The sequence below is a fragment of the Dendropsophus ebraccatus genome, chromosome 4 (genome assembly GCF_027789765.1).
Source record: "Dendropsophus ebraccatus isolate aDenEbr1 chromosome 4, aDenEbr1.pat, whole genome shotgun sequence".
Classification (NCBI taxonomy): domain Eukaryota; kingdom Metazoa; phylum Chordata; class Amphibia; order Anura; family Hylidae; genus Dendropsophus; species Dendropsophus ebraccatus.
Window position 1 is genome coordinate 521166 of NC_091457.1, and position 26226 is coordinate 547391.

The following is a 26226-nucleotide window of genomic DNA, read 5'->3' on the forward strand; positions in this document are numbered from 1 at the left end:
GAGACAGTAGGACCAGAGCTCCCACCGGGGCAGTTACTAATACTGGGAAACTGCCGGCAACCAATGGGGTGAGGGAGAAGCCAAAACCAGGAAAGGGTGAAGCCACTGGAAAAAGGAAGTGGAGACAGTAGGACCAGAGCTCCCACCGGGGCAGTCACTAATACTGGGAAACTGCTGGCAACCAATGGGGTGAGGAACAAGCCGAAAACAGGAAAGAGGTGGTGGAGGAGACAGCAGGACCAGAGCTCCCACCGGAGCCACCAATAATACTGGGAAACTGCCAGCAACCAATGGGGTGAGGGAGAAGCCGAAACCAGGAAAGGGTGAAGCCACCGGACAGAGGAAGTGGAGAAGACAGCAGGACCAGAGCTCCCACCGGGGCCACCAATAATACTGGGAAAGTGCCGGCAACCAATGGGGTGAGGGAGAAGCCGAAACCAGGAAAGGGTGAAGCCACCAGACAGAGGAAGTGGAGGAGACAGCAGGACCAGAGCTCCCACCGGGGCCACCAATAATACTGGGAAAGTGCCGGCAACCAATGGGGTGAGGGAGAAGCCGAAACCAGGAAAGAAGTGGTGGAGGAGACAGCAGGACCAGAGCCCCCACCAGGGCCACCAATAATACTAGGAAACTGCCGGCAACCAATGGGGTGAGGGAGAAGCCAAAACCAGGAAAGAAGTGGTGGAGGAGACAGCAGGACCAGAGCCCCCACCGGGGCAGTTACTACTGGCAAACTGCCGGCAACCAATGGGGTGAGGGAGAAGCCGAAACCAGGAAAGGGTGAACCCACCAGAAAAAGGAAGTGGAGACAGTAGGATCAGAGCTCCCACCGGGGCAGTTACTAATACTGGGAAACTGCCGGCAACCAATGGGGTGAGGGAGAAGCCGAAACCAGGAAAGAGGTGGTGGAGGAGACAGCAGGACCAGAGCTCCCACCAGAGCCACCAATAATACTGGGAAACTGCCGGCAACCAATGAGGCGAGGGAGAAGCCGAAACCAGGAAAGATGTGGTGGAGGTGAGTGCAGGCTGTAGGGCGACCAGAGGGGGCTCAACCCAAACCCGACAACTAGGGGTTCCACCCAAACCCGACCAGAGGGGGCTCCAACCAAACCCAACCAGGGGGGACCTTACTGAATCCAGACCAGGAGAGTGTGAATGAGACCACATGTAGGGCGGCGGGGGGGGGGGGGGGCTGTGACAATTTGTGTATCAGGCCGATCAGATGTAAGTGTTGATTCCCGTAGCTGGTTACAGAAGCCTTGTGGCAAATACACAGAGCATGGAGACAGGGATAGTTTACCTGGGCCGCCTTGCTGTCATACTGGACTAGGGGTTTGTTGTACTCACCGCACAGGCCCATGGATGTGGGTTTACTGGTAGAGTTGGATTCAATGATCATCAAACCAGTGCTGTGAAACCATTGAATCTTTATATCTGATGGAGTGTCAATTAGATACATATTTCCAGTATCCACAATCTTGTATCCATACTTCCGCACCATCGGCCAGGCGTTCCTCGAGTTCACTACAACCTGTAAGGAGAACAATAGGACAGGTTCATCAACATTAGCCAGAGGTCGGGTCCCATACACATTAGGTTGCTGTCAGTGGGATCCATTAATTACCTACTAAGTATGGAGTGTCGTGACCACCGGTGTATACTGCCGGGCTGAGCTCCCAGGTGTATACTCTATATACTATACAATGTTACCACCCCAGAGCAGCCATGAATACTGCCTTGGGCTAATAAAGTAGACGTCTCAGGACGGGCACTGGTGGGATGACATGGGGTCACTTACTTTTCGGTTTAAGCGATGAATGAGGATCTGGTTGGACAGATAGGTGAGCTCCAGAAGAGACAAACACAGGGGCACCGAGCTCTCATTGTCCTGGAAAAAGAGAGGTGATCAGTGTAAGGAAAGGTGACCGCAGGACCATGGACCAGGACTACCAGCTCCTGACCAAACCCTGCCCCCTGTATCTCCATATAACACCACGCACACAGCAATGGCTGCCGCAGGAGACATCCAATGGAAGGGGCCACTGACCTGGAATAAACAAGCATCATCTGGTAATCCTCAATGATTGGCCCCTCCTCTAATGATCCTCAATGATTGGCCCCTCCTCTAATGATCCTCAATCACTGGCCCCTCCTCCAATGATTGGCCCCTCTTCTAAGGATCCCCGATGATTGGCTCTTGCTCTGGTGATCCCCGATGATTGGCCCCTGCTCTGGTGATCCCCGATGATTGGCTCTTGCTCTGGTGATCCCCAATGATTGGCCCCTGCTCTGGTGATCCCCAATGATTGGCCCCTGCTGTGGGACATCCCCCTGTGAGAATGGTTCCCTGTGGTTCCTCACCTGTCCTCTGTATCCGCACTGTGAGACCTGCACAGTAATGGACTCATCCTCTGTAAGAGTCAAGATGTAGGAGGCTTCTTTATACAAAGCCAAGTAACGGCCATCAAATGTGACAAAGCTCAAGTCTGAGAAGATGGAGCAACGGCCTGGAACGAGAAGACGATTCACCGATCAGGAGAGCAGAGGTGCCTGATGCTTAACTGGGGTACATTACAGAGCAGGAAACCTACAACGTCCAGTACAATGTGAGATAACGGGGGTACATTACAGAGCAGGAAACCTACAACGTCCAGTACAATGTGAGATAACTGGGGTACATTACAGAGCAGGAAATCTACAACGTCCAGTACAATGTGAGATAACTGGGGTACATTACAGAGCAGGAAACCTACAACGTCCAGTACAATGTGAGATACCGGGGGTATATTACAGAGAGCAGGAAATCTACAACGTCCAGTACAATGTGAGATAACGGGGGTATATTACAGAGCAGGAAACCTACAACGTCCAGTACAATGTGAGATAACTGGGGTACATTACAGAGCAGGAAACCTACAACGTCCAGTACAATGTGAGATAACTGGGGTACATTACAGAGAGCAGGAAATCTACAACGTCCAGTACAATGTGAGATAACGGGGTTATATTACAGAGCAGGAAATCTACAACGTCCAGTACAATGTGAGATAACTGGGGTACATTACAGAGCAGGAAATCTACAACGTCCAGTACAATGTGAGATAACGGGGGTATATTACAGAGCAGGAAACCTACAACGTCCAGTACAATGTGAGATAACTGGGGTACATTACAGAGCAGGAAACCTACAACGTCCAGTACAATGTGAGATAACTGGGGTACATTACAGAGAGCAGGAAATCTACAACGTCCAGTACAATGTGAGATAACGGGGTTATATTACAGAGCAGGAAATCTACAACGTCCAGTACAATGTGAGATAACTGGGGTACATTACAGAGCAGGAAATCTACAACGTCCAGTACAATGTGAGATAACGGGGGTATATTACAGAGCAGGAAACCTACAACGTCCAGTACAATGTGAGATAACTGGGGTACATTACAGAGCAGGAAATCTACAACGTCCAGTACAATGTGAGATAACTGGGGTACATTACAGAGCAGGAAATCTACAACGTCCAGTACAATGTGAGATACCGGGGGTATATTACAGAGCAGGAAATCTACAACGTCCAGTACAATGTGAGATACCGGGGGTATATTACAGAGCAGGAAACCTACAACGTCCAGTACAATGTGAGATAACTGGGGTACATTACAGAGCAGGAAATCTACAACGTCCAGTACAATGTGAGATAACTGGGGTACATTACAGAGCAGGAAATCTACAACGTCCAGTACAATGTGAGATACCGGGGGTATATTACAGAGCAGGAAATCTACAACGTCCAGTACAATGTGAGATACCGGGGGTATATTACAGAGCAGGAAACCTACAACGTCCAGTACAATGTGAGATACCGGGGGTATATTACAGAGCAGGAAATCTACAACGTCCAGTACAATGTGAGATACCGGGGGTATATTACAGAGCAGGAAATCTACAACGTCCAGTACAATGTGAGATAACTGGGGTACATTACAGAGCAGGAAACCTACAACGTCCAGTACAATGTGAGATACCGGGGGTATATTACAGAGCAGGAAATCTACAACGTCCAGTACAATGTGAGATAACGGGGTTATATTACAGAGCAGGAAATCTACAACGTCCAGTACAATGTGAGATAACGGGGTTATATTACAGAGCAGGAAATCTACAACGTCCAGTACAATGTGAGATACCGGGGGTATATTACAGAGCAGGAAATCTACAACGTCCAGTACAATGTGAGATAACGGGGGTATATTACAGAGAGCAGGAAATCTACAACGTCCAGTACAATGTGAGATAACGGGGGTATATTACAGAGCAGGAAATCTACAACGTCCAGTACAATGTGAGATAACGGGGGTATATTACAGAGCAGGAAATCTGCTTTCTGGGCCCCCGGATACTTACAGGCACAGTCAGGGGCCCCCGTATACTTACAGACACAGTCAGGGGCCCCCGTATACTTACAGACACAGTCAGGGGCCCCCGTATACTTACAGACACAGTCAGGGGCCCCGGATACTTACAGGCACAGTCAGGGGCCCCGGATACTTACAGGCACAGTCAGGGGCCCCCGGATACTTACAGGCGCAGTCAGGGGCCCCGGATACTTACAGGCACAGTCAGGGGCCCCGGATACTTACAGGCAGTCAGGGGCCCCGGATACTTACAGGCACAGTCAGGGGCCCCGGATACTTACAGGCAGTCAGGGGCCCCGGATACTTACAGGCACAGTCAGGGGCCCCGGATACTTACAGGCACAGTCAGGGGCCCCGGATACTTACAGGCACAGTCAGGGGCCCCGGATACTTACAGGCACAGTCAGGGGCCCCGGATACTTACAGGCACAGTCAGGGGCCCCGAATACTTACAGGCACAGTCAGGGGCCCCGGATACTTACAGGCACACTCCCATTTGGGGCAGCAGCGATCTCCGTTGATCTGAACGGCAAATCCCAGGAGCCCACAACTCGGCTGCGTAACGTTGTACGGACAATGCTGCGATTTATTCACCTGGATTAATTGTCCGTCCACACAGATATGTTTGATGCAATCGTTCTCCGTGTACGGCTGTAAGAAAGAGAGCGCATCAGACATCTACAACATGTTCAAGATAAATCCAGAGACATCCAGAGCAGTCTAGAATACATGGAGAGACATCCAGAACACATACAGAGCCGTCTAGAATACATGGAGAGACATCCAGCACACATCCAGAGCAGTCTAGAATACATGGAGAGACATCCAGAACACATACAGAGCTGTCTAGAATACGTGGAGAGAAATCCAGGACACATCCAGGGCCATTGAGACTACATGGAGAGACATCCAGAGCCGTCTAGAATACATGGAGAGACATCCAGCACACATCCAGAGCAGTCTAGAATACATGGAGAGACATCCAGCACACATCCAGAGCAGTCTAGAATACATGGAGAGACATCCAGAACACATACAGAGCCGTCTAGAATACATGGAGAGACATCCAGCACACATCCAGAGCAGTCTAGAATACATGGAGAGACATCCAGAGCAGTCTAGAATACATGGAGAGACATCCAGAACACATACAGAGCCGTCTAGAATACATGGAGAGACATCCAGCACACATCCAGAGCAGTCTAGAATACATGGAGAGACATCCAGAGCAGTCTAGAATACATGGAGAGACATCCAGAACACATCCAGAGCAGTCTAGAATACATGGAGAGACATCCAGAATGCATCCAGAGACATCCATATTACATCCAGAGACATCCATGTTACATCTAGAGACATCCATATTACATCCATATTACATCCATATTACATCCAGAGACATCCATATTACATCCAGAGACATCCATATTACATCCAGAGACATCCATATTACATCCAGAGACATCTACAAAACATCTAGAGACATCCATATTACATCCAGAGACATCCATATTACATCCAGAGACATCCATGTTACATCTAGAGACATCCATGTTACATCCAGAGACATCCATGTTACATCTAGAGACATCCATGTTACATCCAGAGACATCCATGTTACATCTAGAGACATCCATGTTACATCTAGAGACATCCATGTTACATCCAGAGACATCCATGTTACATCTAGAGACATCCATGTTACATCCAGAGACATCCATGTTACATCTAGACATCCATGTTACATCCAGAGACATCCATGTTACATCTAGAGACATCCATGTTACATCCAGAGACATCCATGTTACATCTAGAGACATCCATATTACATCCAGAGACATCCATATTACATCCAGAGACATCCATGTTACATCCAGAGACATCCATATTACATCTAGAGACATCCATATTACATCCAGAGACATCCATGTTACATCCAGAGACATCCATATTACATCCAGAGACATCCATATTACATCCAGAGACATCCACGTTACATCCAGAGACATCCATGTTACATCCAGAGACATCCATATTACATCTAGAGACATCCATATTACATCCAGAGACATCCATATTACATCCAGAGACATCCATGTTACATCCAGAGACATCCACGTTACATCCAGAGACATCCATGTTACATCCAGAGACATCCATATTACATCTAGAGACATCCATATTACATCCAGAGACATCCATATTACATCCAGAGACATCCATATTACATCTAGAGACATCCATATTACATCCAGAGACATCCATATTACATCTAGAGACATCCATATTACATCCAGAGACATCCACGTTACATCCAGAGACATCCATGTTACATCCAGAGACATCCATATTACATCTAGAGACATCCATGTTACATCAGAGACATCCATGTTACATCAGAGACATCCATGTTACATCCAGAGACATCCATATTACATCTAGAGACATCCATGTTACATCCAGAGACATCCATATTACATCCAGAGACATCCATGTTACATCCAGAGACATCCATGTTACATCCAGAGACATCCATGTTACATCCAGAGACATCTACAAAACATCTAGAGACATCCAGAGACATCCATATTACATCCAGAGACATCCATGTTACATCCAGAGACATCCATGTTACATCCAGAGACATCCATATTACATCCAGAGACATCCATATTACATCCAGAGACATCTACAAAACATCTAGAGACATCCATGTTACATCAGAGACATCCATGTTACATCAGAGACATCCATGTTACATCCAGAGACATCCATATTACATCTAGAGACATCCATGTTACATCAGAGACATCCATGTTACATCAGAGACATCCATGTTACATCCAGAGACATCCATATTACATCCAGAGACATCCATGTTACATCCAGAGACATCCATATTACATCTAGAGACATCCATGTTACATCAGAGACATCCATGTTACATCAGAGACATCCATGTTACATCCAGAGACATCCATATTACATCCAGAGACATCCATGTTACATCTAGAGACATCCATGTTACATCCAGAGACATCCATGTTACATCAGAGACATCCATGTTACATCTAGAGACATCCATATTACATCTAGACATCCATGTTACATCCAGAGACATCCATGTTACATCCAGAGACATCTACAAAACATCTAGAGACATCCATATTACATCCAGAGACATCCATATTACATCCAGAGACATCCATATTACATCTAGAGACATTCATATTACATCTAGACATCCATGTTACATCCAGAGACATCCATATTACATCTAGAGACATCCATATTACATCCAGAGACATCCATATTACATCCAGAGACATCTACAAAACATCTAGAGACATCCATATTACATCTAGAGACATCCATGTTACATCTAGAGACATCCATATTACATCCAGAGACATCCATATTACATCCAGAGACATCCATATTACATCCAGAGACATCCATATTACATCCAGAGACATCCATGTTACATCCAGAGACATCCATGTTACATCCAGAGACATCCATATTACATCCAGAGACATCCATATTACATCCAGAGACATCCATATTACATCCAGAGACATCTACAAAACATCTAGAGACATCCATATTACATCTAGAGACATCCATGTTACATCTAGAGACATCCATATTACATCCAGAGACATCCATATTACATCCAGAGACATCCATGTTACATCCAGAGACATCCATGTTACATCTAGAGACATCCATGTTACATCCAGAGACATCCATGTTACATCTAGACATCCATATTACATCCAGAGACATCCATGTTACATCCAGAGACATCCATGTTACATCTAGAGACATCCATGTTACATCCAGAGACATCCATATTACATCTAGACATCCATATTACATCCAGAGACATCCATATTACATCCAGAGACATCCATGTTACATCCAGAGACATCCATGTTACATCTAGAGACATCCATATTACATCCAGAGACATCCATATTACATCTAGAGACATCCATATTACATCCAGAGACATCCATGTTACATCCAGAGACATCCATGTTACATCCAGAGACATCCATATTACATCTAGAGACATCCATATTACATCTAGAGACATCCATATTACATCCAGAGACATCCATATTACATCTAGAGACATCCATATTACATCTAGAGACATCCATATTACATCCAGAGACATCCATATTACATCCAGAGACATCCATGTTACATCCAGAGACATCCATATTACATCTAGAGACATCCATATTACATCCAGAGACATCCATATTACATCCAGAGACATCCATGTTACATCCAGAGACATCCATATTACATCTAGAGACATCCATATTACATCCAGAGACATCCATATTACATCCAGAGACATCCATGTTACATCCAGAGACATCTACAAAACATCTAGAGACATCCATATTACATCTAGAGACATCCATATTACATCTAGAGACATCCATATTACATCCAGAGACATCCATGTTACATCAGAGACATCCAGAGACATCTACAAAACATCTAGAGACATCCATATTACATCCAGAGACATCCATATTACATCCAGAGACATCCATGTTACATCCAGAGACATCTACAAAACATCTAGAGACATCCATGTTACATCCAGAGACATCCATATTACATCCAGAGACATCCATATTACATCTAGAGACATCCATATTACATCCAGAGACATCCATGTTACATCCAGAGACATCTACAAAACATCTAGAGACATCCAGAGACATCTGCAGGGGTCTGACTACTACATAGGGACTCCCAGCTATACATACACGCTGCACATGACATATGGTCCATCCTCCTGTATTCTAGGACCCCTGGACCCCCTAACTACTTACAGTACACATCTGGCTTGTGGCAGGTTCTCTAGTTGACAACAAGGAGGACACAGTGATTCCTTCAGTAATGCCAGGAGCGCTGCTCTGGAGGCCAGGGTAAGACACCTCTGTCTCATTGAAGGTTGTGGATGAAGTCATCAGTGGAATTGGAGAGGATGCTGCCCCTGTTGTGGGGGGCAGTTGTGGCCATTTACTAACACTTGGGGTGGGATGGTCTGTTTGGTTGGCTGTATCCTGTATATCTGGTGTCACATACATAGGAGTCCCAGGAACATAGGTTGTGTTTCCAGGAGAGGACGTATAAGAGCGAGGCTGAAGAGCCGCCTGAGAACTCTCGGCCCATGTGGGATAGTCTTTTGATGAAGTTGATGGTTTTCTACCCAATTCAGGAGTCACCACCATCTGTTCACTGGCTGTGAGGTGACCGGGTGTCGTGATGATTGATGGACGGGACGTTGTAGAGGACAGAGCTGCTGCAGGCTGACCAGGTGACGTGATGATTGATGGATGGGACGTTGTAGAGGACAGAGCTGCTGCAGGTTGACCAGGTGTCGTGATGATTGATGGATGGGACGTTGTAGAGGACAGAGCTGCTGCAGGTTGACCAGGTGTCGTGATGATTGATGGACGGGACGTTGTAGAGGACAGAGCTTCTGCAGGCTGACCGGGTGTCGTGATGATTGATGGACGGGACGTTGTAGAGGACAGAGCTGCTGCAGGCTGACCAGGTGTCGTGATGATTGATGGACGGGACGTTGTAGAGGACAGAGCTGCTGCAGGTTGACCGGGTGTCGTTAGGATTGATGGACGGGACGTTGTAGAGGACAGAGCTGCTGCAGGCTGACCAGGTGTCGTGATGATTGATGGACGGGACGTTGTAGAGGACAGAGCTGCTGCAGGTTGACCAGGTGTCGTGATGATTGATGGACGGGACGTTGTAGAGGACAGAGCTGCTGCAGGGCGACTAGGTAACGCGATGCTTGATGGAGAAGTGGTAAAGGGCAGAGCTGCTGCAGGCTGACCAGGTGTCGTTAGGATTGATGGACGGGACGTTGTAGAGGACAGAGCTGCTGCAGGCTGACCAGGTGTCGTGATGATTGATGGACGGGACGTTGTAGAGGACAGAGCTGCTGCAGGCTGACCAGGTGTCGTGATGATTGATGGACGGGACGTTGTAGAGGACAGAGCTGCTGCAGGCTGACCAGGTGTCGTGATGATTGATGGATGGGACGTTGTAGAGGACAGAGCTGCTGCAGGTTGACCAGGTGTCGTGATTATTGATAGCCTGGATGTTGAGGAGGACAAAGCTGCTGCAGGGCGACTAGGTAACGTGATGATTGATGGACGGGACGTTGTAGAGGACAGAGCTGCTGCAGGTTGACCAGGTGTCGTGATTATTGATAGCCTGGATGTTGAGGAGGACAAAGCTGCTGCAGGGCGACTAGGTAACGTGATGATTGATGGACGGGACGTTGTAGAGGGCAGAGCCGCTGAGGGGACTGGGCTTGAAGCTGATGTTAGAGCAGAGGTCTGTTTCTCCTCAGCGATGGACTCCAGAGATGCTTGGGCCTTGGCTGGTGGCCAATAAGCAGCTACTGTTTTAGAGGCAACCACTGACTGGGAAGCAGAAGTAAAGCGACTTGTGGTTCTTGAGGTCTCTGGTGGTGACATCTCTATTTTTTGGGTTGTGCTTGCTTCTAATGTGAACACAGTTTTGACCTTTGCTGTAGAGGTTGTTACTCTGGCGACTTTAGATAATGCACTTAGCTGAGAAGACGAGACTGGCATGGAGCTTGGTACCACTCTGGCAGTGATGGCTGTTGGGGTCCGTGTGTCGGGAAACAACGCCTTCTCCTGCGTACTTACTGATGGTCTAAGGTGAGAAGCAGCTAGAGACAGAGAGGTCACAACCCTTTCATGTGTTGTTGGACTAGAAAACAGAGTGGTTTTGGAGGTGTGAAATAGAGGGTGGTCAGAAGCTGGGGGGGCCAGGGTTATGGTGGTCTTTGCAGAGGTAGACATCTGTGTTATCGACAGTACTGGCACCATGGTCACACTCATTGTCTTATTTATTGCTGTCAGCTGAGATGCCTCCTCGGGTGGAGAAGTGGAGGACAATCTGGTGCCACGTACAAAGGGGCCAGTAGGTGACAGTGTTCCTACAGGTTGTGGGGTGGATTGAAGTGCACCTGTTACATTTCTCAGGCCTAGAATAAGTCTTGTGGGCTCAGTTCTGGGTTGTGTTGCCCCTCGTGTGGTGGAGGTTTCAGGGAATGTTACCTTTGCTTTGTGCTCTAATGCCTCTGAAACTATTATAGTGGTTGCATTGGCTTCCTTGGAGGTTGACTTCACTGTGACACCCATTGAGCTTTGTAACCTAGTTCCTTCCATTTTAGTGACCACATGAGTTGTTAGCCCACCAGAAGTAGTGTGAACAGATCTGTAATCTGCAACCGGAGAAGAGGCACTCGCGGTCGGAGTTGCTCTCGTTCTTTCGGTCATAGGTCTGTAAGTCAGCAGAGGGGTGCGAGACATTCCTGATACCTCCTTTGAGGTGAATGTTATGACTGGTTTCAGTGTAGTTGGTGGTGTGGACAATGTGCGTGTATCAGATGTGGAATGAGTAGGATGTGGAGTCTGTGCAGACAGCATTATACCGGATATGCTAAGAGTTCCTGTGGACTCGTTCCTTCTGGTGAATAGAAGCTTTGTGGTGAGGGGCAGCATGGTGAACACTTTGGGAGCTTCGGTGGTGGCATTTGTGATCTGGTCAGACATGCTACTAAAGACCCCTGATGTTTGGGTTAGTCTTCCTGTAGAGTCAGTCGGATACCTCAGGATCTTTGTCTCTGTCACCAGCTTAGTGGATATCAGGAATGTATGTGTGGTGGATGGACCAGTGTCCATGAAGGATTTGCTGGTCTCCAAAGCTTTACTAGTTTCTTTTGTTATCCCAGGCGTTGAGATGGATGTTGCATTCACCAGTGGTTTGTAGATGAGGGTATAGTGTGGAGTCGTGGTCATTGTTGGGGTTGAGGGCCCCAGGTCTGGTGAAAAAATGGATGTTGCATTCACCAGTGGTTCAGAGACCAGGGTATAGAGTGTAGTTGTGGTGGTTGTTGGAGGTGAGGGTCCCATGTCAAGTGGTGAGATAGATGTTGCACTCACCAGTGGTTCCGAGACCAGGGTATAGTGTGTAGTTGTGGGTGAGGTTCCCATGTCAGGTGGTGAGATGGATGTTACATTCACCAGTGGTTCAGAGACCAGGGTATAGAGTGTAGTTGTGGTGGTTGTTGGAGGTGAGGGTCCCATGTCAAGTGGTGAGATAGATGTTGCACTCACCAGTGGTTCCGAGACCAGGGTATAGTGTGTAGTTGTGGGTGAGGTTCCCATGTCAGGTGGTGAGATGGATGTTGCATTCACCAGTGGTTCCGAGACCAGGGTATAGTGTGTAGTTGTGGTTGTTGTTGGAGGTGAGGGTCCCATGTCAGGTGGTGAGATAGATGTTACATTCACCAGTGGTTCCGAGACCAGGGTATAGTGTGTAGTCGAGGTTGTTGATGTGGATGAGGGTCCTATGTCAGGTGGTGAGATGGATGTTGCATTCATTGGTGGTTTTGAGATCAGGGTAAAGTGTGTAGTTGTTGTTGAAGGAAATGCTCCTAGGTCAGGTTGTGAGACAGTGTGCTCTGCACTTGTTCTTCCCATTGTAGATGTTTGTGGTTCTGTGGACACTGGCTTAGGGCTGGTGCTAGTCCTGTCCTTTGCTGAATGTGTTGTAAGTTGTGTTCGTACAGTTAGAGTTGCACTAATCTGAGGGCCAGCGGCCAAGGTGACATTTTGTAAAGCTCTTAAAGTCCCTTGAGCTGCTCCAGTGGTTGGCATGGCTGTGGCTTCCATGGAGACAGTGCCTGGAGCTGGAGACATGGCGAATGGTGTGTGAAAGTCTGATAACGTATGAGAACTCGTAGCTGATACCGAGGGGGTGTATGCGGTGGTACTGGTTGTAGGAGATGTAGGTCTTCTTATAGAGTCAGTCACTGTGCGCTGGCCAAATGTTGTGGTCGCATTCATGGTGGACGTCAGTCTAGGCTGTTCTGTTGTGAAACGCAACGTTGTAAGATTGGCTGCAGGTTCAATACCTACCAATAAAAGGAGAATCATTAAATTATAAGAAAGTTGACACAAACCTTCTGCCCCCCAACACTCCGACCAATCCCAGATTATGGGAAGCACATGATCCCATACGCATCAGATACATCGGGTACTTACAGTCAGGGAAGTAGACACATTTTTTGGTAACTTCATCCATAACCATGTCTGGTGTGCATGATGGGAAGCAGCCTTCAACCCTACAAGAGATAGAAGTAATTTAAGACGAGAGCTGGGGCCACTATGCAGCCTCTTCGGGGCCACACCATGATGCTTCTGTCCCTCTGCTGATCAACACTGTACAGAAAAAACTAAAGCATCATGGTGGAGACTGTAGAAGATCCGTCTGCTGCAGAACACAGGAGAAACATTGGAAAGAACGGCCCAGAGCTCACACACTGCCGGGGTCACCTATACACGGCCTGCCGCAACACGTCACCTCACATGAGTTACACATCTCTGGCCCTGAGCTCACACACTGCCGGGGTCACCTATACACGGCCTGCCGCAACACGTCACCTCACATGAGTTACACATCTGTAGTCCTGAGCTCACACACTGCCGGGGTCACCTATACACGGCCTGCCGCAACACGTCACCTCACATGAGTTACACATCTCTGGCCCTGAGCTCACACACTGCCGGGGTCACCTATACACGGCCTGCCGCAACACGTCACCTCACATGAGTTACACATCTGTGGCCCTGAGCTCACACACTGCTATGGTCACCTATACACGGCCTGCCGCAACACGTCACCTCACATGAGTTACACATCTGTGGCCCTGAGCTCACACACTGCCGGGGTCACCTATACACGGCCTGCCGCAACACGTTACCTCACATGAGTTACACATCTCTGGCCCTGAGCTCACACACTGTTATGGTCACCTATACACGGCCTGCCGCAACACGTCACCTCACATGAGTTACACATCTGTGGTCCTGAGCTCACACACTGCCGGGGTCACCTATACACGGCCTGCCGCAACACGTCACCTCACATGAGTTACACATCTGTGGCCCTGAGCTCACACACTGCCGGGGTCACCTATACACGGCCTGCCGCAACACGTCACCTCACATGAGTTACACATCTCTGGCCCTGAGCTCACACACTGCCGGGGTCACCTATACACGGCCTGCCGCAACACGTCACCTCACATGAGTTACACATCTGTGGTCCTGAGCTCACACACTGCTATGGTCACCTATACACGGCCTGCCGCAACACGTCACCTCACATGAGTTACACATCTGTGGTCCTGAGCTCACACACTACCGGGGTCACCTATACACGGCCTGCCGCAACACGTCACCTCACATGAGTTACACATCTCTGGCCCTGAGCTCACACACTGCCGGGGTCACCTATATACGGCCTGCCGCAACACGTCACCTCACATGAGTTACACATCTGTAGTCCTGAGCTCACACACTGCCGGGGTCACCTATACACGGCCTGCCGCAACACGTCACCTCACATGAGTTACACATCTGTGGTCCTGAGCTCACACACTGCTATGGTCACCTATACACGGCCTGCCGCAACACGTCACCTCACATGAGTTACACATCTGTGGCCCTGAGCTCACACACTGCCGGGGTCACCTATACACGGCCTGCCGCAACACGTCACCTCACATCTGTGGTCCTGAGCTCACACACTGCCGGGGTCACCTATACACGGCCTGCCGCAACACGTCACCTCACATGAGTTACACATCTGTGGCCCAGAGCTCACACACTGCCGGGGTCACCTATACACGGCCTGCCGCAACACGTCACCTCACATGAGTTACACATCTGTGGTCCTGAGCTCACACACTGCTATGGTCACCTATACACGGCCTGCCGCAACACGTCACCTCACATGAGTTACACATCTGTGGTCCTGAGCTCACACACTGCCGGGGTCACCTATACACGGCCTGCCGCAACACGTCACCTCACATGAGTTACACATCTGTGGTCCTGAGCTCACACACTGCTATGGTCACCTATACACGGCCTGCCGCAACACGTCACCTCACATGAGTTACACATCTGTAGTCCTGAGCTCACACACTGCTATGGTCACCTATACACGGCCTGCCGCAACACGTCACCTCACATGAGTTACACATCTCTGGCCCTGAGCTCACACACTGCCGGGGTCACCTATACACGGCCTGCCGCAACACGTCACCTCACATGAGTTACACATCTCTGGCCCTGAGCTCACACACTGCTATGGTCACCTATACACGGCCTGCCGCAACACGTCACCTCACATGAGTTACACATCTGTGGCCCTGAGCTCACACACTGCTATGGTCACCTATACACGGCCTGCCGCAACACGTCACCTCACATGAGTTACACATCTGTGGTCCTGAGCTCACACACTGCTATGGTCACCTATACACGGCCTGCCGCAACACGTCACCTCACATGAGTTACACATCTGTAGTCCTGAGCTCACACACTGCCGGGGTCACCTATACACGGCCTGCCGCAACACGTCACCTCACATGAGTTACACATCTGTAGTCCTGAGCTCACACACTGCTATGGTCACCTATACACGGCCTGCCGCAACACGTCACCTCACATGAGTTACACATCTGTAGTCCTGAGCTCACACACTACCGGGGTCACCTATACACGGCCTGCCGCAACACGTCACCTCACATGAGTTACACATCTGTAGTCCTGAGCTCACACACTGCCGGGGTCACCTATACACGGCCTGCCGCAACACGTCACCTCACATGAGTTACACATCTGTGGTCCTGAGCTCACACACTGCCGGGGTCACCTATACACGGCCTGCCGCAACACGTCACCTCACATGAGTTACACATCTCTGGCCCTGAGCTCACACACTGTTATGGTCACCTATACACGGCCTGCCGCAACACGTCACCTCACATGAGATACATATCTGTGGTCCTGAGCTCACACACTGCCGGGGTCACCTATACACGGCCTGCCGCAACACGTCACCTCACATGAGTTACACATCTGTGGTCCTGTTTGCTCCAGATGCACGACTTACCTCGGCACACTATGGCAGCGCTCGCCTGCTGGGTCTCTGCAGGTTCGGTAACAAGCAATAGTACAAGCATCGTAGCGCCACTCACAGGTGGAACGTGGAATCACACGGAACTTAGAATCTGCAAAATAAAATATGTGTTCAGGACTGGAGGAAAGACATTAATGGATTCCATCCTCTTAATTCAGTTATCTAGAGGGGCTTCTCAGGGTGTCAGGACCCCTAGTTGATGGTGAGGCAGTTTTTACATTAGTAACTAAAAGCTGCACAGTCCTCGCCCCGGCATCCTCCTGGTCAGTGTGGTGAGGCCCCGGCATCCTCCTGGTCAGTGTGGTGAGGCCCCGGCATCCTCCTGGTCAGTCTGGTCAGGCCCCAGCATCCTCCTGGTCAGTGTGGTGAGGCCCCGGCATCCTCCTGGTCAGTGTGGTGAGGCCCCGGCATCCTCCTGGTCAGTGTGGTGAGGCCCCGGCATCCTCCTGGTCAGTGTGGTGAGGCCCCGGCATCCTCCTGGTCAGTGTGGTGAGGCCCCGGCATCCTCCTGGTCAGTGTGGTGAGGCCCCGGCATCCTCCTGGTCAGTGTGGTGAGGCCTCGGCATCCTCCTGGTCAGTGTGGTGAGGCCCCGGCATCCTCCTGGTCAGTGTGGTGAGGCCCCGGCATCCTCCTGGTCAGTCTGGTCAGGCCCCGGCATCCTCCTGGTCAGTGTGGTGAGGCCCCGGCATCCTCCTGGTCAGTGTGGTGAGGCCTCGGCATCCTCCTGGTCAGTGTGGTGAGGCCCCGGCATCCTCCTGGTCAGTCTGGTCAGGCCTCGGCATCCTCCTGGTCAGTGTGGTGAGGCCCCGGCATCCTCCTGGTCAGTGTGGTGAGGCCCCGGCATCCTCCTGGTCAGTCTGGTCAGGCCCCGGCATCCTCCTGGTCAGTGTGGTGAGGCCCCGGCATCCTCCTGGTCAGTGTGGTGAGGCCCCGGCATCCTCCTGGTCAGTGTGGTGAGGCCTCGGCATCCTCCTGGTCAGTGTGGTGAGGCCCCGGCATCCTCCTGGTCAGTGTGGTGAGGCCCCGGCATCCTCCTGGTCAGTCTGGTCAGGCCTCGGCATCCTCCGGGTCAGTGTGGTGAGGCCCAGGCATCCTCCTGGTCAGTGTGGTGAGGCCCCGGCATCCTCCTGGTCAGTGTGGTGAGGCCCCGGCATCCTCCTGGTCAGTGTGGTGAGGCCCCGGCATCCTCCTGGTCAGTGTGGTGAGGCCCCGGCATCCTCCTGGTCAGTCTGGTCAGGCCTCGGCATCCTCCGGGTCAGTGTGGTGAGGCCCCGGCATCCTCCTGGTCAGTGTGGTGAGGCCCCGGCATCCTCCTGGTCAGTGTGGTGAGGCCCCGGCATCCTCCTGGTCAGTGTGGTGAGGCCCCGGCATCCTCCGGGTCAGTGTGGTGAGGCCCCGGCGTCCTCCTGGTGCGTTGGTTAAGAATGTTGTATACGGATCCTATGGCACGTGTTCTTATTAATTCCTCGCGGTCTGAGCCCCTGCCATTATCAAGGGGAACTAGGCAGGGCTGCCCCTTGTCTCCACTCTTGTTCAATTTGGTAATTGAGTCCCTGGCTATTAAGATTCGGAATGATAGGGATATTAGGGGCTTTGCCTACTTGGATAGTGGAGAAGATTTCGCTGTTTGCCGACGATCTCCTCCTTTTTCTTTCAGAAATAAAAATCTCAGTACCTAGGCTAATTCGGGAAATCGATGAATTTGGGGGCTACTCTGGATTTGCCATAAACTGGTCCAAGTCATCGCTGATGCTGTTCTATGAGCAGGAGCGGTCTGACTTTGGCCAGTTGAGAGTGTGCGCGCCGGGAGAAGCAATACGATACTTGGGGATACAACTCTCAATAGACATAGAACAGTATATAGGATTAAATTTACAGCGGCTTCTCTCTAAGATTAAAAAAAGAATTCAAGCCTGGAACAGACTTCCTATGGGAATGGCAGCCAGAATAGGTAATATTAAAATGGTCATCCTGCCCCAAGTGCTGTATGTAGCAGTAAACAGACCATTTGGATAGTAAAGAGAATCTTTGCCAAATAATAGCTCTTTGTAATGGGCGTATTTGGAAAAACAAGAGTATACGAATAAGCTACGATATATTAACCCAGGATAAAAAGAAAGGGGGGGTTAAGTTGCCTAATTTTGAACGTTATTTTTTGGCTGCTCAGATGATGTATATTATCAAATTTAAATGATTTGATTTCACTGGGAAATGGGAAACAGACTAATTTGTTTTTTCCGGATCTGCCATCCTTATTGGAGGCCGATATGATAGGGAATAAAAATAACCCATTAGAATATCTGACAAAAAAAGTCTGGAAAAGTGTGAAAAAAAAAAAAAAGAGGGATTAGGAGGACTAAGGAGTTTACACCGATTTGGAGAAACCCTCGGTTTAAAGAAATTGTTAAAATACAAGACCCGGAGTTTTGGTTCTCTAGAAGATTGAAGACTTAGCGAAAGTACAGGGGAACATCAAGAGGTTTGAGCACTTACAAACAGAATTTGGGCTTAGGGACATGGATTATTTCAGATGGATAAAGAGTCAGACTTACTGTACAAGACGCAAATACGTAATGCTAAGAAGGGACAGGTAGGCATTAGCACGTAAAATTATTCACAAAGGGAAAACACACAAGTGGGAAGAAGACTTGGAGGAAATAGACTGGTCGGTAGTCTTATCAGCTGCTGGGAAATGTAGTCCCCGTTCCAATCACATAATACGCAACTATTCATAATTTATAGGCGTTACCCCTGTGAAGTTACAGTGAGGAGTCTAGAGGTGTGCACGAGGTGTCGGGGTGAGAGGAGACTTCCTGCACATCTTGTGGAGATGCCCAAAGCTTTCCAGATACTGGAAGGGAATGATGGCCGAATTAGAGAACGTTACAAATATTAAAATACATCTGGAACCGCTTATTTGCATACTTGGGGACCTTACAGGGGTGGATTGTCTATGCTTGCTAAAACACGATTTATGGGACGTGATGGAGGTATTGGATCCAATCCAGGCCCCCAGATATAAAGGAATGGGAAAGGGGTATAAAAAGATGATTACAATGGAGTATTTACAAGCTAAAAATGTAATAATATCTTGTCGTTTAGAAAGACATGGGCGCTTTGGCCAATGGGACAGCGTTTGTTACAGTCTGTTGGTGAGAGGGGGAGGGGGGAGAGTTGGTTGTTTTTTTGTTTTTCCGGGGGAGGGGGGCTTAGGTGTTAGGTGCTTGAGAGTTGGGAGAGGTGGGACAGGTAGGAGGGGTTTGGCATTGGCATCATTGCAACATGTGGGATTTTGGAAGATTCTGAATGGTATATACAATCAGTGATCTGGACAACTATTGCAGAGTTTAATATAGATTTGATTTGCGAATGGGGGTCTTTTTCCCCTGTCGCCATATAAATGAATAGGAGTGGATAGGCGATTGGTTCTTTCTTCTTTGTTTTTTCTTCGTTTTTCTTAGGGTGGGGATTCCAAGCCGTCCGGCCTGTGCAATGGGTGGCCGACCAGTGGGCCCAGTTATATTGCATGATGGGTGATATGGAAGGGATAATATGGATAAAAAACACAGTATATCTTGATACAACTTAATAGATTGCTCTGCTATTAGGCTATATTAACCAACTTTATAGTAGCATTGAACCAGGAGTGAGTGTGGACTAAGCTGATACCAATGGTGGTACTGATCGATCCTAATATATGGGCCATCAGGAGCTTCGGGCATCGTGTGAGTGTGTCTCAGGGTATGGGGACACTCGCATTAGTCTACATGTGAGTAGCTAAAGTGGACTCGATGGCCTTGAATGTTTCTTAGTTGAAGCAGGCAGACCTGTAGTACCACTAAAAAAATTTTGTTTTTTTTGTATGAATGGTTCAGCTTAGAGCCTTGTGATAGATAGAGACAATGGGCAATGTTGATTAACATTGTGGCTGGGCCTGACATTTTGTTGCCCAGAGGGCGGGCGGGACGGTACGGAGTCATAAGTGGATAGGAATTAGGGGCGGTATGGAAGTAAGGGATCGAGAGAGGACAGATTGGTTAATGGCATCGGGGGGGGGGTTATGCGGGGGTCTGGAGGGACGGCGCCCTCTGCTGGTGAGGGTCTGGAGGGACGGCGCCCTCTGCTGGTGAGGGTCTGGAGGGACAGCGCCCTTGGCTGGTGAGGGTCTGGAGGGACGGCGCCCTTGGCTGGTGAGGATCTGGAGGGACGTCGCCCTGGGCTGGTGAGGGTCTGGAGGGACGGCGCCCTTGGCTGGTGAGGATCTGGAGGGACGTCGCCCTGGGCTGGTGAGGGTCAGGAGGGACGGCGCCCTTGGCTGGTGAGGGTCTGGAGGGACGGCGCCCTGGGCTGGTGAGGGTCTGGAGGGACGGCGCCCTCTGCTGGTGAGGGTCTGGAGGGACGGCGCCCTGGGCTGGGGAGGGTCTGGAAGGATGGCGCCCTGGGCTGGTGAGGGTCTGGAGGGACGGCGCCCTGGGCTGGTGAGGGTCTGGAGGGACGGCGCCCTGGGCTGGGGAGGGTCTGGAAGGATGGCGCCCTGGGCTGGTGAGGGTCTGGAGGGACGGCGCCCTGGGCTGGTGAGGGTCTGGAAGGATGGCGCCCTGGGCTGGGGAGGGTCTGGAGGGACGGCGCCCTCTGCTGGTGAGGGTCTGGAGGGACGGCGCCCTGGGCTGGTGAGGGTCTGGAGGGATGGCGCCCTGGGCTGGTGAGGGTCTGGATGGATGGCGCCCTGGGCTGTTGAGGGTCTGGATGGATGGCACCCTCGGCTGGTGAGGGTCTGGAGGGGTGTAGTAAAAGCTCTGGTCTACACTAATACGTTGGAGCAGACTCAGCCGTGCACACATCTAGGGCAGGTTATTGGCCTCTTAATGTTGGCGTCACTGACATCAGACATCAGGTCTCTGGTGGTCTCCAGTGGTCTCTGTATGGAGCCCATGTTGCCCTGTAATTCCAGCGGTGTTTGTTGGCCGGTGTGTGTTACAGCGCTGACATTTCAGGGACCTTAGAGAACGGCCTCCTCGTACAGATCTCCTCTAGCATTTTCCGCAGTCAGCAGGGAACCCGAGCCCCCCCCCCCCCCCCCCCCCCGGCCATGTAATTCTAGCACTGACAGGACAAATGCTGCTGTATTTTTAGAGGCAGTAATTCTCTGCGTCAGCCACTAAGGACATGGAATCCGGGAGGCCATGGTGACCATACGAGGTGGGGGTCTGACCACTCCATGGGCCCGCGGCTGCTGACATGCTGAGGATGGACGAGATGAGGCTGCGCCATATGGCCGAGATCAGCCACATTTTGGGGTCAGATGAGACTTGAGAGGAGTCACGGCTTCTAAGGGCCCTATTACACTGGACCATTATCCTGCAGAAAATCCTTATAGCGTTCAAGCTTAAATGATAATTGTTCGGTGTGTGTGCAGGAAACAATGGGAAAATTGTTACACGTCATTGATCATTGATTTAGATCGGACCTTAAAATCATTGTTAATTGTTGATTTTTTCAGCCAAAGCCAGGAATGCATTTGAAAAGAGGAGAAATCCCAGTCTTACTTTTGTGACCTGTTCTCTGATTATAGTCTGTTCCTGGGTTTGGCTTCAAAGATCTGTCAGATAAATCTGTCTGTGTAAACGCACCCTAAGGGGTCGCAATCAGCCCGGCAAGCAATAGGGGGATGGTGAGGCACGGCAAGCAATGGGGGGATGGTGAGGTACGGCAAGCAATGGGGGGATGGTGAGGCACGGCAAGCAATGGGGGGGGATGGTGAAGCACGGCAAGCAATGGGGGGGATGGTGAGGCACAGCAAGCAATGGGGGGGATGGTGAGGCACGGCAAGCAATGGGGGGATGGTGAGGCACGGCAAGCAATGGGGGGATGGTGAGGCACGGCAAGCAATGGGGGGGGATGGTGAAGCACGGCAAGCAATGGGGGGGGATGGTGAGGCACAGCAAGCAATGGGGGGGATGGTGAGGCACAGCAAGCAATGGGGGGGATGGTGAGGCACGGCAAGCAATGGGGGGATGGTGAGGCACGGCAAGCAATGGGGGGGATGGTGAAGCACGGCAAGCAATGGGGGATGGTGAGGCACGGCAAGCAATGGGGGGATGGTGAGGCACGGCAAGCAATGGGGGGATGGTGAGGCACGGCAAGCAATGGGGGGATGGTGAGGCACGGCAAGCAATGGGGGGATGGTGAGGCACGGCAAGCAATGGGGGGATGGTGAGGCACAGCAAGCAATGGGGGGATGGTGAGGCACAGCAAGCAATGGGGGGATGGTGAGGCACAGCAAGCAATGGGGGGGATGGTGAGGCACAGCAAGCAATGGGGGGGATGGTGAGGCACGGCAAGCAATGGGGGGATGGTGAGGCACGGCAAGCAATGGGGGGGATGGTGAAGCACGGCAAGCAATGGGGGATGGTGAGGCACGGCAAGCAATGGGGGGATGGTGAGGCACGGCAAGCAATGGGGGGATGGTGAGGCACGGCAAGCAATGGGGGGATGGTGAGGCACGGCAAGCAATGGGGGGATGGTGAGGCACGGCAAGCAATGGGGGGATGGTGAGGCACGGCAAGCAATGGGGGGATGGTGAGGCACGGCAAGCAATGGGGGAATGGTGAGGCACGGCAAGCAATGGGGGGATGGTGAGGCACGGCTCTTGGACGCAGCAGAACTCTCGCACTTGGTCAGGAGAGGCGCAGCTTTCATTGGGGTTAGATGAGACACAGTTGTCTGAGGGGGTCACATGAGGCACGACACTTGTATGAGGTCAGGAGTTACACTGCAATAGGCTCAGCTTCCAACAGGGTCAGATGGGTCGTCGCTCTCGGAGGGGAATCAGATGAGGTATGGCTGAGGTAAAGGGTGCCGGATATGGTGCAGCTCTGGGGAGAGTCAGATGAGGCATGGCTCTCTATGACTGGGTGGGATGAGGCATGGCTCTCTATGACTGGGTGGGATGAGGCATGGCTCTCTATGACTGGGTGGGATGAGGCATGGCTCTCTATGACTGGGTGGGATGAGGCATGGCTCTCTATGACTGGGTGGGATGAGGCATGGCTCTCTATGACTGGGTGGGATGAGGCATGGCTCTCTATGACTGGGTGGGATGAGGCATGGCTCTCTATGACTGGGTGGGATGAGGCATGGCTCTCTATGACTGGGTGGGATGAGGCATGGCTCTCTATGACTGGGTGGGATGAGGCATGGCTCTCTATGACTGGGTGGGATGAGGCATGGCTCTCTATGACTGGGTGGGATGAGGCATGGCTCTCTATGACTGGGTGGGATGAGGCATGGCTCTCTATGACTGGGTGGGATGAGGCATGGCTCTCTATGACTGGGTGGGATGAGGCATGGCGCTCTATGACTGGGTGGGATGAGGCATGGCTCTCTATGATTGGGTGGGATGAGGCATGGCTCTCTATGACTGGGTGGGATGAGGCATGGCTCTCTATGACTGGGTGGGATGAGGCATGGCTCTCTATGACTGGGTGGGATGAGGCATGGCGCTCTATGACTGGGTGGGATGAGGCATGGCTCTCTATGACTGGGTGGGATGAGGCATGGCTCTCTATGACTGGGTGGGATGAGGCATGGCTCTCTATGACTGGGTGGGATGAGGCATGGCTCTCTATGACTGGGTGGGATGAGGTATGGCTCTCTATGACTGGGTCGGATGAGGTATGGCTCTCTATGACTGGGTGGGATGAGGCATGGAGACTCCCGGATATTAGGGATATTGCTCCTTCCAGCAGATGATATCGCAGTGATAAATGTGCGCACTGCAGGGTGAATGTTCTGGAGACTCCTACCTGACAACCTGAAGAGGGTGGAGAGTCTGAACGCGGCTGAATGATGATATTTTGTCAGAGAGATGAAGGATGATGAGATCCTCACAAAGTGCCCTGGTTTGGCGAGGCTCTCAAAGGCGCTGTATCCGGCGGTCCACCTATTCTTGTGGATGATGAATGTCGCACGCCTCTGGAACTCTTGGCTCCTCTGCCATTTGGACACGTGTAAGGTCCCGTTACCTCCCAGATGGATGAAGTAGTTTGGCCGTTCAGCTGACTCCAAGGAGACCAGGTTTTTGTCTATGGAAGAATAAACATGGAGGACGTCTAGCAACAGTATAAGACGGACAACCATCACATGACACCAGGATAAGACAGGCACCCAGACCAGACAGACACATGGCAAATGACACCAGTACACCTGGCACCTGGACAAGACAGGTACCCGACACATGACACCCGGACCAGACAGCCACATGACACCCGGACCAGACAACCACAAGACACCCGGACCAGACAGCCACATGACACCCGGACCAGACAGCCACATGACACCCGGACCAGACAGCCACATGACACCCGGACCAGACAGCCACATGACACCCGGACCAGACAGCCACATGACACCCGGACCAGACAGCCACATGACACATGACACCCAGACAAGACAGCCACATAACATGGCACATGACACCCAGACCAGACAGCCACATGACACCTGGACCACACAGCCACATGACACCTGGACCACACAGCCACATGACACCTGGACCAGACAGCCACATGACACCTGGACCAGACAGCCACATGACACCTGGACCAGACAGGCACCCGACACATGACACACGGACCAGACAGCCACATGACACCCGGACCAGACAGCCACATGACACCTGGACCAGACAGCCACATGACACCCAGACCAGACAGGCACATGACACCTGGACCAGACAGCCACATGACACCTGGACCAGACAGCCACATGACACATGACACCCAGACAAGACAGCCACATAACATGGCACATGACACCCGGACCAGACAGGCACCCGACACATGACTCCCGGGCCAGACATGCACCCGACACATGACACCCGGACCAGACAGGCACCCGACACATGACACCCGGACCAGACAGGCACATGACATGGCACATGACACCCAGACCAGACAGCCACATAACATGGCACATGACACCCAGACCAGACAGGCACCCAACACATGACACCTGGACCAGACAGGCACATGAAATGGCACATGACACCCAGACCAGACAGGCACCCGACACATGACATTGGACCAGACAGGCACATGACATGGCACATGACACATGACACCCGGACCAGACAGGCACATGACATGGCACATGACACATGACACCCAGACCAGACAGCCACATAACATGGCACATGACACCCGGACTAGACAGGCACCTGACACATGACACCTGGACCAGACAAGCACCTGACACATGACACCCTGACCAGACAGGCACCCGACACATGACACCCGGACCAGAAAGGCACATGACATGGCACATGACACCCGGACAAGACAGACACCTGACACATGACACCCAGACCAGACAGCCACATGACATGGCACATGACACCCAGACCAGACAGGCACCCGACGCATGACACCCGGACCAGACAGGCACCCAACGCATGACACCCGGACCAGACAGGCACCCAACGCATGACACCCGGACCAGACAGGCACCCGACACATGACACCCAGACCAGACAGGCACATGACACATAACACTGGACCAGACAGGCACATGACATGGCACCCGGACCAGACAGGCACCTGACACATGACACCCAGACCAGACAGCCATATGACATGACACATGACACCCAGACCAGACAGCCACATGACATGACACCCAGACCAGACAGCCACATGACATGGCACATGACACCCAGACCAGACAGGCA

At 51.1% G+C, this 26226-nt stretch overlaps 1 protein-coding gene across 1 annotated transcript in view; it reads right to left on the reverse strand.

Moving 5' to 3' along the window:
• Positions 1-26226, reverse strand: part of OTOG (otogelin) — a 230428-nt gene that overhangs the window by 36687 nt on the left and 167515 nt on the right. Inside the window, exons 33-40 of the mRNA XM_069967756.1 lie at positions 24305-24583; positions 16472-16589; positions 13552-13631; positions 9280-13421; positions 4900-5068; positions 2364-2509; positions 1801-1890; positions 1350-1533 (exon numbers count right to left, since the gene is read on the reverse strand). Coding sequence (XP_069823857.1) covers positions 1350-1533; positions 1801-1890; positions 2364-2509; positions 4900-5068; positions 9280-13421; positions 13552-13631; positions 16472-16589; positions 24305-24583 — 5208 coding nt within the window. The remainder of the gene's footprint in view (positions 1-1349; positions 1534-1800; positions 1891-2363; positions 2510-4899; positions 5069-9279; positions 13422-13551; positions 13632-16471; positions 16590-24304; positions 24584-26226) is intronic.